We start from the raw sequence: 14,939 nt of genomic DNA, 5'->3' as shown, positions 1-14,939 counted from the left end.
TATTCAACAATGAGTCAGTATGAATGTACTGGAGCCCGATGTTAGATTGAACGTCATGTCATAAGGTCGCAAATGTTTCCATTTCTTGACGTTACATCCGACTTTTTATGTTCACTTGACCTGGCATGTTGTGGACTAATGCGATCTGTTTTGAAAAAAGCATCCGTCAACGGATCGAACCAGGTCGCACTTATAATTTAAAAAGCGGTTTGACGAACTGCGGAAGACTGGTGCCAGATCGCTGCCGAGCTCCAGAGACAGGTGCTCGCCGCGAGACCGGCGCGGGAGCACGCGCGGCTCACAGCTGCCTCACCGCGGGCGACGGAACGCTGACCAGCGAAAACTGCGAGTCGTCGTCGTCCAGCTCCAGACAGGCTTTGTACGATCTGGAACGGTGGCGAGCGCCGGTCATCTCGGCTGACAGCACGACCCAGCATGTATGAGGGCTGACGCCTGCTGTCACATGACTGAAGCAGACACAAGTCGCCGTCCAGCAGTAAGATTTTTAAACATTTCCGAAACGGCTCACGATCAGTTGAAAGCAATGAATGTGACTTGCACGCGGGATCTAATCTTCTCTGCCAATTCACATGGTCGGACAATGAACGCCTTCGTGAACAGCATGGATGGCAGCATGGGAAGGTGACGCTTCGACAACCGTCTCCCGGCCGCTCCAATCGGGTTAGTCGGTCTTGTCCGCCCCGCCGACCGGGTCAACGGGTTTTGTCCATTCTGTCGGCTGGGTCGGTGGGTTGGTGGGCTTGTCCACTCCGCCGGCTGGGTCGGTGGGTCTTGTCCGTCCCGCCAGCCGCCACGTACGCTCCCAAAACTCGCATGCGTGTAACGGTCTCAACAGGAAACATAACGAGCCCCCGATAGGTTTTTGCTGTCAGTTTTTCGGCCCGTTTTTCAAATCCAGCACGCTCAGACCGGGCGACGCAAAAACTCGCCGCCGTAGGTATGCAAAAACGGCGCGCGCCGCGGCCGGCGGTCTGGCTGCCGGCCTGCGGCGGCGTCGCCGGCGGCGCCGAGCGGCCAGGGCCGCCCGCCGGCCCGGCGCCTTGTGGCAGGGGTCACGATTCTAGGGTCAGGGGTTGGGTCAGGGACGGGGCACACCACGCCGGGCGCCCGGCTGAGCTGCTGGGCTGGGCCGGCCCAGGTCAGGGGTGAGAGGATCTACGATTACTGGTTGGAGGACAGGGCGACGGTGTTGATTAGTCAGGTCTCCACACCAGGCTAGTTCATACAGCATCGCCAATGTAATCAAATACAACATACTCCACTCCGCTCCGCCGGCTGGGTCGGCTGGTCTTGGGCTCGGTGGATGGTCCCCGCTACTGGGAGGTCATTTATTGATATTAGGCTTGTGATAGGTGTGCTGGGAAGAAACTGTTCCAACAGTCCCTCTTACATCGCTGGAGTCGCCCAATCGTTTAAGAAACTGAGGCTGGGAACTGTTGGCAAAAGTGACCACTGCTGCGCTGGTGCTTCCAGCATCTCCTCTATTACACGCATCTTTTTTGACCGGCAAAAACAACAACACGCCAGCCCCACTTTATTGCTCGCATATTACCCGTCTGACTGCGAGTGGTTTTTCTGGCCATTCCAATGATGGACGCAGGGCCAGGGTGACGGCGGCAGCCTATTTTCTGTGTCGTTTCGGGCACGTCGGGAGAGTCTGACCACCACGTTTTTGCGTTGACCCGTCAGCGTGCAGGGTGTAGTCCAGGGACGTTGCGTGCAGGGGTTGTGTGCAGTGGAAAAAAATACACGAGTTCCTGTCTGGGTCGTGTTGTCTCCAGTCCCAACTCTGGCTTGAGCCTATTCGTTTTGTAGCACACAAGTTTAGTTTGCGCAAGAGTAGTCATCTCTCGTCATATGGCGGCGCAGGAGCAATGCTTGGAGCGGGGCGAACCTGCTTCGCCGCGATGGTGCGTCCTCAGATGCGCCAAACTGACGCACTATATGAAGCGGGTGTCCTAACGAGCAAATGCTTCGTTAGCACGTACTCGAATCACAGTCAGCTGACGAGCCAAGGGGGGCAGCCAACGCGCATGCGCAATCCCGACCATGCCGATGAAGTCCGTGACAGCGTCATGCATGCGACGTATGCGTCCAGCACGTCAAAGAATGAGGCAAAGCTGTGCTTATGTGCCTTATGTACATTTGAGCATGCATATCGGCAGTGTAGGTCACCGATGAGCGTAAGAATTTGTATTTTGTGTTGTGCTTTTGAGACGCTGAGCATAATCGACACCCTAAAATGCAGGCGAACTCAGTGCATGTGTGGGAAACAGCGCGTCTTTGCTTTGAACGCGCAGTGCTTGTGGTCAAGTCAGCTTGATTGCGATGCAGGGACCCCGGTAGCGGCTCCGGGTTGACACAGCACCACGTGTGGCCGAGCTCTGGTCCGGCTGCAGTGGAACTCTGCCGGCAGCGTGTCCCGTCCAGGTGTTCGGACCCGGCTGTTAAGTCGTCCCGCCTCGACTCCGACCGCGGCGGCCTGTGTCCAGCCCATGGAACGGGGCTCACCGGCCCGGCGCTGGTGCAGCACCCCGCCCGCAATAGGCGACCCCCAGCGGAAACATTCGCAACGGTATACCTACACGCTGTTTTGACAGTTACTATAGGAGCGGTTAAGCTCCGGTGGTTTCGTTCCGCGCACCAATCCCCAGCACCGGATGTCTGCCGGCTTTATGCGTAAGCTTCTTACAATGTGCTGAGTCACACTGCGCTGAATCTGGCCAAGCAGTGATGCCGGCCAATGCCAACCTGACCTGACCTGACCTGACCTAAAGTGGACCATGGAGCCCCCTTCTAGGAATGTCCGTTGGTCACTGTATATTTGTATTGAGACTTGAGAGCCAATTCAAAAACAAAACAAAGCGGGAGGTTGTGAAATCCCAACTTAGCTTAGTGACACCACTTTCGAACGAGTGACAAACGGAAAGCGTCAACTTTGGGGGCGAGCCCAAAGATCACCAAGATTTGCTGCCTCTGAACTGGCACGGATTAATGCTACGATTAAGTACGCAATAATGTAGCACAAATCGTACAGTAAACAAAGGGGCGAGTACCCGTCCAGCATCCGAGATGTGCCAAATGGAGTGCAACGCTTTTTAGAGAAGTCGAAAATCCACGATTTTCGGGCATATCGATTGTTGCGATGGCGCGGAATGCGAAGAAATAATGCAAAGATGACTTTTGCAGACCGCAAGTCCGATGAACATAGGTTCAGACGTCTTAAGGAACATCACAACAATTATTATCACGCGTCTGTCACTGCATTAGGTCATATCAGTTTCAACGATGCGGAGCCAGCTCATCAAGTACACGGAATTTTTAACGCTTCTCACCGCCGCGAGAATTATGTCGGGGTACGATCAACAGACAGCATCACTTCCCACATCTGCTGCAATTTGTAAAATGATAGTTGCATTTAAGATAACAAGCCACAACAGTGGATTGCACTAGCAGAGAACGGGAGTCTCACCGTTTGGATGAACGAGCATGTAAATGCAATCAGTAGCCTGGCAGCAGCGTCTTATCCGTACTGGCATCTGATATAAAGCTCGAGTTGCCGCAAAACACGACAGGGCTGCACGCTGCGGTCCAGCAGCTGACTGAGCGTCACTCGTTGTTGAAAGTGGCGCTGGGGGCCGTTTTTACTTCAAATTCATACCATCTCCCTCGTCACAAATTATGTTTTTACCAGCGCGCTGGTCGGGACTGCTGGAGATAAAAGCTGCACTCGAGAAGTTTTATGTGCTGCACTGCCGCTCATGGACCGCGTGCGGCGCTTTTTGCCGGCGCCGTTTTTGCCTGCAGCCGGCGGCCGTTCCTCGTCCGGCCCCGCGCTGGGCCGGTGTTTACGTGCTGTCCAGCGGCGGTGTGATGAAGCGCCGGCGACCGGCCAGCGGGATGCACCGGCAGCGGCGCTGGAAAGCTCGGTGTACTTTGGAGGTACCGCTGGTGTATGTCCCATGCGCGTAGATACAAGGGGAGGGCGTGTCACCCCACTTTCCATGAAAACTTAACATTAGTCCTATTGAACTACTTGACGCACTCAACCCCTGACCTAGTGTGTCCTCCCCCTTTTGCGGCGTCCTTCCGCCCCAGCCAGTGCCATACTATCACATGACAGGCATGCTTCTAGTCACGAGGAGCACAGCTTGCCCGTAGCAGCTTGTCTAATGGCATGAGTCATCTGGTTCGTTGAGTTCTGATTCAGCTTGTCGTCAATCATACGGCGCACCGAGCACTGAGCGGCGCACCTGGCGCTACCGCACAATACCATAAACCATGGCAAGCATTTACCATAATCTCAGAGGTAAATATCACGTGCACGGTATGCTGTATGTGGTTTGCGGCATTTCGTGAGACCGTAGCTGAAGATTTTTGTCTGGAGACCATGGACGGAATGATGGCAGGTCTGGTTCGGCGGCTACCGGTAGGACTAAACGGTTTTCGCGAGAATGACCGGTGAGGTGACGCACGAATCTCCAAATGGAGATGAGTACAAGTATCGGATTTTTGCTGGCACTTCGATGTTTCAGATTCAGTCAACTCCGATCTGATTCAGATGGGCCACAAATGGCACGGCCGAGGCCCGCTTGGGTATTAATCAGTTCCGTGTCAGTGCCGCGGGCAATTCTGGTGTCCGAGCCACAAACTCGCGTGTCACAAAACCCGTAGGGCACGCCTTGATTGACTAATTGAATTTTACATTGGCAGCTCACATTTTCCTTTCGTTATGATGATATTTAATGAGGCTAAATGACATGTAGCCCGGTTTGCAAGGAAGGGTTCGTTTCTGTCATGTGGCAGTGCTTTATCGATATTGCTGAACTGGACTGCATCAGCTATACGGTCTTCGCATGCCATGATCAGTGAAGCTGGCTGAAAATCGATGCTCTGCACAGACCATTTGATTGCGTTAAAGGACATGTCCCTCAGCCCTGGCAGAAACGGAACGGGCCTGGGCACATCATCTGGACCATTGCTGTTGCCCTTACACAACGTCGCCACCGACAATCAGTCAGCTGGCGAACGAAGAGACAGAAGCGCGCGTGCTATCCTCGGGCCTGACCTTTCGTAACCTTTACTAGTTAGAACACATATCGAATTACAATCGCTTTTATCTGTCTGAACACATGATGAATGCTTATCGTAATCTCATTTCAAAACTAGCATACATAATCCTACGATCATCCACAAGTCTGTGCCACACACAGCTCCCAGCCTCGTCAATGACACCGCAGCGTGTGCTGGGGGGGGGGGGGGGGGCGAGCTGGAGACCGACGTCATGTGGGCCGGTGCCCGTCGTCGGGGGACCCCGCCGCCGCAGCTGGCCGCGGAGCCCACGCCTGGTGTCCCGGCGTGCCAGCAGGCGCACAATGGCCGGCGCACAGCCGTCAACGGACGCCCAATCGTAAACTGCGAGTGTGTGTTGGACGCGTAAATGGGGAGGCACCGCGGCGATAACGGCGCCGTTTGATAAAAATTAGGCTTCTATTTTGACGGTGCGAGCTTACTGGGCAAATTTTCTCCTGGAGGTCGTAAAGCTGCCTCTGATACCTGGAACGATGGGAAAGGGTCCACCAAATGTGCGACCGCGCAGTGCTGAGATGGTCATAAAATGCGGGGACAAAAGCTCGCATTTCCAGTGCAAAACTGGGACCAAAAGATTGCCCGTTCACGCCACCTGTACTCTTTCAAACCGACATGATATATTTTTATCACTTTAACGGTATTAAGAGCTCAATATCAAACCCAGCGCAACTGATCCGTATTTAATCGCATCCAAGGGATGTGGAGCGAGATACCCGTACCACTCACGTACATACGTCTTACTAACCCGACCCGCAGATCAGATCATTAAGAGTTCCGCTTGGGAAGATGAGGGTTGATAGGGATAGCAACGGGGATCGAACTTGGCGATCTGCGTTGATTCCGGAAGCATTGACACCTCAAGGTGACAATGGTCTTTGTTGGATAATTCCTGGGCATTATTCTTTTAAAGGCTGTCCCGATCGAGCCAGCCCCGTCCGGACCCGACTCAATGAGTCACAGCACCTACTGTTCTGGGTCTTTTTATCAGTCCCTGGCACGCCAAGAAAACGTGACGTGATCAGACACCTACTACTCGGATGACATTCCCACAAGCGTAAAAGACGGCCGGAGCAAACCACACAAAGGATGCACCTCCTGTGTTGGCTCCGTGCCGTCTTTTTGCGCCGCATCGCCCTTCCCTCCGTCAGCTGGCTAACGATGAACTTACGACTGCGGCTTGCCAGCATCAAACTCACGAACGGTTGTGGCACACGGCATAAAGCGTGGCTATTAACCGCACACAGGCGTCGTCCACGCCTCCTGGCAAATCACGTCTCGGGTTTTCTGATCAGCCAGACACTATGCCTCCTGATGCTATGCGGTGTGTTTGACCACAAACACACCAGCAGCCTCGCGCTGTTCGTGCCCGCGTGTCAGCCGTCGGCCACTGCGTCTGTATCAACTGCTGTGCCATCCCCTGCATTGACCAGATTTAACCCGCCGGCAGCGGGCCGCGGGGGACGCGGCGCCGCCTCTTCCCTTCCGACGTCACCGGTCGGGCCGTCCCGCGCGTTGCTACCAGGCGCCCCCTCCCCTCCCCGCGAGCCGCAGCCCGGCGCCCCCTCGCGCCAACCCGCCGATGGTGTTAGAAACGTGGGTAGCCTGTGTGAGGGTTGCCGGACAGTTTTTCTGCGTCCCAAGCGTATCACTAGGGAAAATGTACAGACTGCCAGCGCTCATCACTGATGTAAATCATCCCTTATCCACGGCGCACGGTGACCAGCCCGTGTGCAGTCCTGCACAATGGCCACGAAGCAGGCTGTCACCTAGCGCTAGACAGTGCAGACCTGATGATCCGTGCTACCAGACCAATCCGAGTCGGTAGAAATCGATGGCCTGGCTGTAGCCTGACGTCTCGCGGACATCGCACCAGTGGGGCGAGCGTTTGGACGGCCGGTCCCGCTGCCAATGCTGCGGCCTCGGACGACAAAACCTCACCCTTTGCTTTGATTGACGAGACCGTGCTGCTCCAGCAGCAAGCACCGCTCCTGCTCCAGCAGCTGGTCCAGCTGCTGCTGAAGCCGGGCGCTGGCCGGCGGGTCCCGAGCCAGCTCCAGCCGGCGGGCGGCGGCGCGCGTCTCCTCGGCCCGCTCCCGCAGCCGCCGCACCTCCTCGGAGATCTGCTGCAGCCGCTCCTGCCGGTGGTCGTGCAGGTCAGCCCCCGACATCGACCGTGTATGACACATCTGCGCGGTGTTGGTAATGGTCAGCCCCTGGAGACGACAGTACAGGTCAACTCCTGGTGGTGACAGTATGGGCCAGGTCGTTTAGGCGAGAGTACAGGTCAGCTATATAGGTCAGCTGTAGAGTACAGGTCAGCGCATGTAAACCAAGTAAGCATGCCAGCCTTAATCGCGTGTGCATGCGCGCGCAAATGTGTGCCTGCAGACGTGCCTGAAGGTGGTGCAGTGCAGGCCGTGTTACCTGTCTGTGCAGCCAATCGCCGTCCGACAGGTCCTCTGCCAGTGGGTCCGAGTCGAGGCGGAGTCGTTTGACTCCGCCCGCCTCCTCGCCGACTCGGAACTCTCGCGGCGAGAAGCCCTGCGCTCCCTGCGACCTGAGCGAGGCGGGGCGGACGCCCGTCAGCTGCCCGACACACACCAACTCACAGCCACTAGCGAAATACCTCTCTGCCCATTATATCGTGTTACACATATCCGAGCTTCAGGTGCGATTCCCACTTTCCGTCAAGCAGGTTCCACCGGACAAAGAAGGAGCCATCAAAAGTATTATTTGCTTATGACTCATGCGATGGGCCTGTGGACCTGTTTTGTTGTCGCCTTTTCAGGCAAGAATGGGTCCTTTGAGCTCAGTAGTGACGTCGGCGTGATTCTTGCAGTCTTTCACACAGCTGTTCATTTCTGTTGGTTTTGAGACGGCGAGAGAATATCGCATTCAAAGCTTCGAACGTGCTCATCATGAGTGCACACCTGATAAACGAGATTGCCAAAAAAGCATGCGCCCAGCTCCATGTCGAGGCGCGAGTCGTTATGAAGGGAAGTGGCGTAGCCAAAGGGGAAGGGGGAGGAGAGCTCTGGGTCATACCCCTCCCCTCTGGAGTTAGCGCGGTCCCCTGGGGCGAAAGACCCAAAGGCTATCGATAATCCAAGGCGCCCGTAGGGCTTCAGATACACACACAATGAATCCTCGAAGCAGAAAAATGGGACCACGAGCCTAAAAAGCTTCCCGAATTAAAGTCAGACCCCCATATCACAGGCACAGCCAAGAGCCCCACCTCCAAGACCTGCATTTTGTTCATTTCTCGCCATAGATGGCTACTGGCAGAAAGTTAAAAAATCCGCGTGATGCGTCCTTATTGAGCCTCCCCTTTCTTAACAAAATCCTAGCTGCGTCCCCGCCCCCCGGCCACTTTAGCTATGAAGTGGGTCCTCCTGGCTGAAAGGTCCCCTTTGCTCCCCCTCCCTCATGCCTTGCCGCCGGCGCCTGCCTGGGGTGACACAGACCTGGAGTGGCCCTTGGAGTACTGGTAGCCGGAATGCCGGACCGCCTGGCGCGCCAACGGAAACAGCTCGTCGCGACGAGTCAGCAGCGCCGGCACCTGCATGCAGATGTGCGCTGCCGCCTCGTTCACCGACACCTGCCGCAGGCCGACCTCGCTGCTCAGGTCAAACGGCCCCGACCTCGCTGCTCAGGTCACACGGCGCCGACCTCGCCGCTCAGGTCACACGGCGCCGACCTCGCTGCTCAGGTCACACGGCGCCGACCTTACCGCTCAGGTCACACGGCGCCCGCTCAGCTGTCCATATGCTCACGGATGGAGAGAGCGGCAAGCAAACTGTGTGCGGGGAAAGTGGCCAGTGCGCGCACTTTCAGCGGCAACATGCCAGAAATGTCTTTATTTGAGCGCAGGTGGAAATGAGCTTAAATAAGGCCGTTGCCACGCATCCTGTAGCACATTATTCATTCGTGCACACAGGCCAAAGAGGCTCGGACGTGTCCCAGTTTGAAAGCCCCAGCCTCCAGCACCGGGCGAAAAGCACAGAGCAGTTCCACGGCCGCTCTGTCGTCCGCACGGTCCTCGCTGCCATCCGCATAGACTGTACAGACTGCCGCAGCCTCTGCCGTCCTCACCTCGTGCAGTGTGAGCGGCTTCTCCGCCCGACGCCGGCAGTCGAACCGGCCGTAGATGGCGGCGTACTTGCGGAACTTCTCCAGACGCTGCGGATGGTCGGCCTCCATGCTCATCACCTGCTGCGGGCGGGCCGAGGTCAGGCGGAGCACGAGCAGAGGTCGACCACGGGGCGTGGAGGTTAAAGTAATCCACTTAGAGGTGAGCTGAAGACTGGAGGTTGGCGGTGGACGGTTACTTGGAGCAAGTGAACCATAGATCGACGAAATAGGCGTCAAACGAAGAGCAACGATAGTGCGTAAGGGAAAGTGGGACGTAAGATGGGGCAGCTTCGCGCTAGAGAGAAAGATAGACGTGGGTGGGAGGATCTGAAGTCACGAGTAGGTGTCGGATGCTACACGCTCCATGTACAACAGAGATTTCCCATTTAGCAGCCAGCGACACAAAGAAGGCAATTGGGAAACGGTGGCGGGCCGCACGATGAAACAGTTGCATGGCTCAAATCCGTAGAACTTGTAGCACACATAAGTTTTGGAACCAAGAGGAACGGCTTTGCGCTATATATATTATAATAATTATATATATAATATATATATCTATAATATTGTGTTTGCGAATATATATATATATATATATATATATATATATATATATATATATATATATATATATATATGTGTGGTGTGTGTTGTGTGTGTGTGTGTGTGGTGTGTGTGTGTGTGTGTGTGTTGTTTGTGTGTGTGTTTTTGTGTGTGTTGTGTGTGTTGTGTGTGTGTGTGTGTGTGTGTGTGTGTGTGTGTGTGTGTGTGTGTGTGTGTGTGTGTGTGTGTGTGTGTGTGTGTGTGTGTGTGTGTGTGTGTGTGGTGTGTGTGTTGCATGCAGGTATATCATTGACCTTACGGGCAACAGATGCCGCTTAAGGCGACTGAAGCCTCTCGGGCTAGCACAGACGCTGCTGACTTCAGCACCCAGCCGTGTCCTGACCGCTCGTCGACTCACCTCCACTTCGCCGGCACACCTTGCGCTTGCTGTTCTGGCTCGCGGCTCGAAGTCCGGCAGCGTCTTGGCGAGGCGGACGGCTGACTCGGCGAGCCGCTCCACCTGCGAGTCGAGCAGCACGGGCGGCGGCGGCGGCGGCGAGTCGCACGGCTCCGCGGAGGCGGCGCGGGGCCACGCCGAGTCACCGCTGTCCTGCGGAAGGTCGCCCGGTCAGCCGCCCGCCGGGTCGGTCGGGGGGGGGGGGGGGGGTGAGGGGGGCACAGGGTGTCCTCCACTGCCGCGGAGCCGGTCCATGCCTCTTGAATCGGTCTACAGGGACTGGCATTGTGATAGGCTGGCTCTCACGATTGTCGATTGTATCCAGCAGCTGAGCACAGTGTTCCCTCCTGTTCGCGCTTTGTGCGCGGTATATCTTAATTGTTTCACGCATAGGACTCGCAGAAATGTGCACTGCACACCAAACGCCAATGAAATAGAAGGTAGCTTCTGTAAGTTGGGTGAATATGGTCCATGAGTTCCTGCAGCATGCTCCGTGCCCCGAACTCCGGTGCGACGGTCCGCACCTGTGAGACGGTGAGCTCCGGTGCGAAGGTCCGTACCTGTGAGAGGGTGAGCTCTGGTGCGGCGGTCCATGCCTGCGAGATGGTGAGCATCGGCACGGAGGTCCGTACCTGTGAGAGGGTAGGCGAGGGCGGCTCGTCCTGTTTTCGGAGCGGATCTCGGGCTGCGGGACTGGGCGCGGCTGGCGGCCGAGCCCCTGCCGGAGACGTCCCTGCCAGAGGGACTCCCGTAGATGGGGCCCCTGCCGGCGGGACCTCTGCTGACGGGACCCCTGCCGGCGGGACCCTCGCTGGCGGGACCCCTGCAGGCGCGGCCGGGGTGGCTTGGACTACCGGTACGTGCAGTCGTCCTGGCGGAAAGAGTGTGACGCTCTCGTCACGCGTGCATAACAACGTTGGACCAATGCGACTACTAAACCCAGGGCTTGTAAACATGTGCTGAAGGTCACCGTAGGGTCGGGAGATAGCTTCTAGATGACCCAGGTACATTTATTCTGCCACGGGGGAGTGGATAGGGTACAACGCTCTCCGTCAAACTTTTGGCTTATACCGTTATGTTTGCAAACGTTTGTTGGCGGGAAACGCTTCAAAGTACAAATACATCACGAGCTTTTGACCTGGTGCAGAGCCTGCTACTCGAAGAATTAATATAGAATTAATAGATATACACTGTACTGTGAAGCTTATCGACGCATGCCAATAGAAAATTTCCAATCGCTCACCACTTAAACTTATCTGCTTACAACTAAATCAATTTCATTAGATAAGCTGTTCCACATCAGTCCCCCAGAAAGCACATCTGTTCGCTCGACGCGTACTTGGGGAGGTGATCCACTCCTGGAGCGCCTTCTGTAATCGACGCACGTGCAGCGGCTTGGAGGCCATGCCCACCAGGGCCATGATCTCCAGGAATTCCTCCTCTCCGGCTTCACAGAGTTGCTGCACGTCATCTCCACCTGTTTAAGAACAATGACGTCGGGAGTGTGTCATCACACAGAAACAGTGACGTCAGGAGTGTGTGACGTCACATAGAAACAATGGCATGCACGCTGAGGTACCCATGTTCGTGCGAGCGTCTCAGAAACAGGCACCACGCCCATGGCCCTACTAGGCAAGCGCTTGTTTTCCAGAGACATCTCGCGGTTTAATTTGGGTTAGGGCCTCTCCATTAAACTGAACGCTACCTGAATGTACTGGTGCTCTTTCTCAGTGGTGCCCACTCGTTCCCTCATTAGTCAGTACTTTTGTGCTGAGTGAATTATGTTTCGCAGAAGTTATGCTGGCATGAATGGATGACGACCGGGAAAATAACGGACTATTTTGAGTGTGTAATGAATAAGTGGCGGGCTAGATAGCTTTACAACGGTGTTATGTCCCAGTTATATTGGTGTAATTACGTCTACAAATTTTGCTTCGATGGTTAGTTAATCCGATGACGGTCCAGCGAATGATGCACGCGATATAGCTCTCATTTAACAGTTATTGAGCCAGTTATTTCAACTTCAGTAATTAAAGGTTACATGCTATCTGACGATGCAGCATATGAGAATTAACCAATGCAGGTGTCCATGGCAACTGTACAGTGCTGCCTCACGCTTAATCAACCGCAAGATATTTTCACTTCTGTTGTTCGAAGACGAAATGCAATCAAATGCTGCTTTAAGGTATTACGCTCATGATTGCACATAGGTGCTACAAGTGAGCACTCGTCATGAACGGAACGCATAGTGAATGACCAGGGTGACTAGCCCAGGCCGGATCGCTTCGCATTGTACAGTGGATTACCCCCGTCCAGCATTGTATAAATAGTGGGCTTCTGCAGGCTGGTGTCCTTGTAAGGCAGCTGCTCCAACGCAGACTCGCATTTATTTACTATCATGTCTTATCTCCACCGCATCTCATCCCACAACAACACAGGCGGCGAGCGTATCCGAGCCGGCTCTGAGGACCGCCGGCGCTGATTGGCTACCTGAGCGCGGTCTTGACCAATCAGCGGCTAGCGTGGGCGCGTGGGCGCGGCGCGCCCGACTCGCGTGTCATGGCCCGGTACACGATCCGTGCGGGAGAGGAGCCCGCAGCCGTCAACGAGGAGAGTTGGTGAAGCTCAGGGGTGCAGTTCCAAACAATAAATTGAGGAGGCTGCGCAAGAAAAATCACTTCAGCTGCCCTCAATACACATCAATAAACGTGTATTTCCCCGGATTTGACCCTCTTTCAAGTTAGGGTGGGGGGGGGGGGGGGGGGAGGTAGGGCTGAAGCCCCCTCCTGCTAAATAGGTAATTACGCCTTGGTGGATGATTCTTGAATATTGCAAGGAGAGTATTTATTCCGGTTTGTTCTTGTTATTTCGGTTGTTCTGCCTGTACAAGATCTGTACGTGCCAGTGGATTCCGGCTTGGTGGCGGAGACGGGAGTGCCCGGCGAGTCGCCTCGGTCAAGCTCTGACCTCAACCCATTCAAGGCGTGACTGGCCTTGCCTGATTGAATGTGATGCTGGCATCCATGCCTTCTTGATGTCAGAATTTGGAGATTGCAAAGCACGTGCACTTTCTAAAAAAAAAAATATTATACATGTTAAATTATAATGACTAGAGGCCCAGCGTTGCGCGATACCCAGTTTGTTTCAAGGTATCGTTTGATTTTTTGTAATTCGTGGTCTGGATTTTGGATGGCGTTGTACCTGATTATCGAAAGATATGTTTGCATCCGATCTATCCACCTTATCCGAATTATTTTATTCGGAGCCGAACCAGCCATATTCCATTTTCAGTCGTCTCACTTGAAATTCTGAAAGTCCAAAACAGCACGTGCTATATTATCCGATTCACGCATTGCACGCGACACTACGTGACCAGCTGCACACCAGAAAGGAGATGTGTGGCAATGTACATTTGTGCTTCTAGTCACAGTCACATTGCTTTGGTTCCGCGGCATGACGAGACGCGGGCTGCGAAATGTCCTTTCACAGCCTCAATGCCCGCTACGCGGTATGTGATAAACACGACATTTGAAATGGGAAAGTACGGCATGCCTAATGAACTCGGGGGTTCTCAACCTGGCGTTCTCAAAATGGCGTTCTCAGGCAAACGTTATCTGTCTTGAACAAAATTCGACAATTCAACAGCGCTCATGCCTACGAGGGAGCAAATTTAGGCAAAACAGGAGCGGGTGAAAAGCGAATCATGAAATGAGAAATTGTTTCAAACGTGAATGCTGTGATAAGACACAACATTTTTAAGTGGCCTTGCGCTTATATCCCCCCCCCCCCCCACACACACACATACACAACCGCGTACTCCGTGGCGTGTGGCGTCCCTCCGGTCCTGCACAATGGGACATTGAGTGCCTCGCTGCGTGCGGACCGGGGCTGCAAATTGGCACCCCGCTGCCAGACATACAGACCACGCGGTCAGAAGCTTCGGAAAACGTTGTTGTGATAACATGCAGGATACCTTTGGCATACGACGGCGGCCGGCGCATTTAATACAGTCATCTACGTGCCCGAGGTATTGAAGGCCAGGCCTACCTTGGCTGATGAAAATGTGGTAGTAGCTGAGCAAGGTTGGCATGTTGTAGCACACGATACAGCTGTAGCTCGGACTCGTTGGTTGGTAAGAATGTCATCCCGTCTGAAACAGAGGAGGACCTGTCGCTGAAGCTCGGGACACAGCAGAGCCTGCCACTGAGGCTCGGAATGCTACAAGACCTGTCCACTAAAACTCGGGACACAGCAGAGGCTGTTATTGAAGGCTCGGAACGCTGCAGGACCTGTCACTGAAGCTCGGAACGCTGGTATGGTATGAGGTATGCATCCAGACCAGACCCATCTGAGAATAACCCCGGTTGACAGTGCGTGGAGCCGATGGGACCGGCCGGCCCCAGTGTGATGATGTCCGTGCTTCGCGGAGTGCACTCGGAAGGTTCGCGTCGCCCCAGCGGCCGTGTCAGGTGGGTTTGTTGCCGTTAGGAGTGATGTGAGCTCACTCCATCGCTCGCTAGCGATCGCATTTGCTGCTAATCGCCGTGTGTATTGATTCCAATCGATATCTGCTTCTCCTCTGATGAGGTTTTGTCTCTATCACTCCCTTTTTCCCTCTTAATCTCTCTCTTTTTCCTCCCCCCCCCCCCCCCCCCCTCTGGCGTCCCTGTTTCCGCAGCCTCCGAGGCAGCTTTCTTTC

The 14,939-nt window shown here is 54.8% G+C and overlaps 1 protein-coding gene across 1 annotated transcript; it reads right to left on the bottom strand.

Annotated features, from left to right (window-relative positions):
* Positions 1–298: 298 nt before the first annotated feature.
* Positions 299–14,330, bottom strand: LOC119098340 (NGFI-A-binding protein 1-like). The gene is made up of 8 exons (XM_037221262.1): positions 14,288–14,330; positions 11,626–11,717; positions 10,202–10,303; positions 9,205–9,324; positions 8,577–8,710; positions 7,537–7,669; positions 7,204–7,247; positions 299–386 (listed from the first exon to the last, which is right to left on the bottom strand). Exons 1-8 carry the CDS (start codon positions 14,328–14,330, stop codon positions 299–301), a joined length of 756 nt encoding a protein of 251 aa, XP_037077157.1.
* Positions 14,331–14,939: the final 609 nt, after the last annotated feature.

The sequence above is a fragment of the Pollicipes pollicipes genome, unplaced genomic scaffold (genome assembly GCF_011947565.3).
Source record: "Pollicipes pollicipes isolate AB1234 unplaced genomic scaffold, Ppol_2.1 Scaffold_4740;HRSCAF=5597_pilon_pilon_pilon, whole genome shotgun sequence".
Lineage (NCBI taxonomy): Eukaryota > Metazoa > Arthropoda > Thecostraca > Pollicipedomorpha > Pollicipedidae > Pollicipes > Pollicipes pollicipes.
This window is presented reverse-complemented; position numbering and strand designations above follow the sequence as displayed.

Excerpts from the sequence above, each read along its gene's own strand:
- LOC119098340 (XM_037221262.1), bottom strand. The coding sequence starts at position 14,330 with ATGCCAACCTTGCTCAGCTACTACCACATTTTCATCAGCCAAG. Across the intron at positions 7,670-8,576 it reads TACTCCAAGGGCCACTCCAG|GTCGCAGGGAGCGCAGGGCT; the intron begins GTCTGTGTCACC and ends CGCCTCGCTCAG. Across the intron at positions 7,248-7,536 it reads GCGATTGGCTGCACAGACAG|GAGCGGCTGCAGCAGATCTC; the intron begins GTAACACGGCCT and ends GACCACCGGCAG.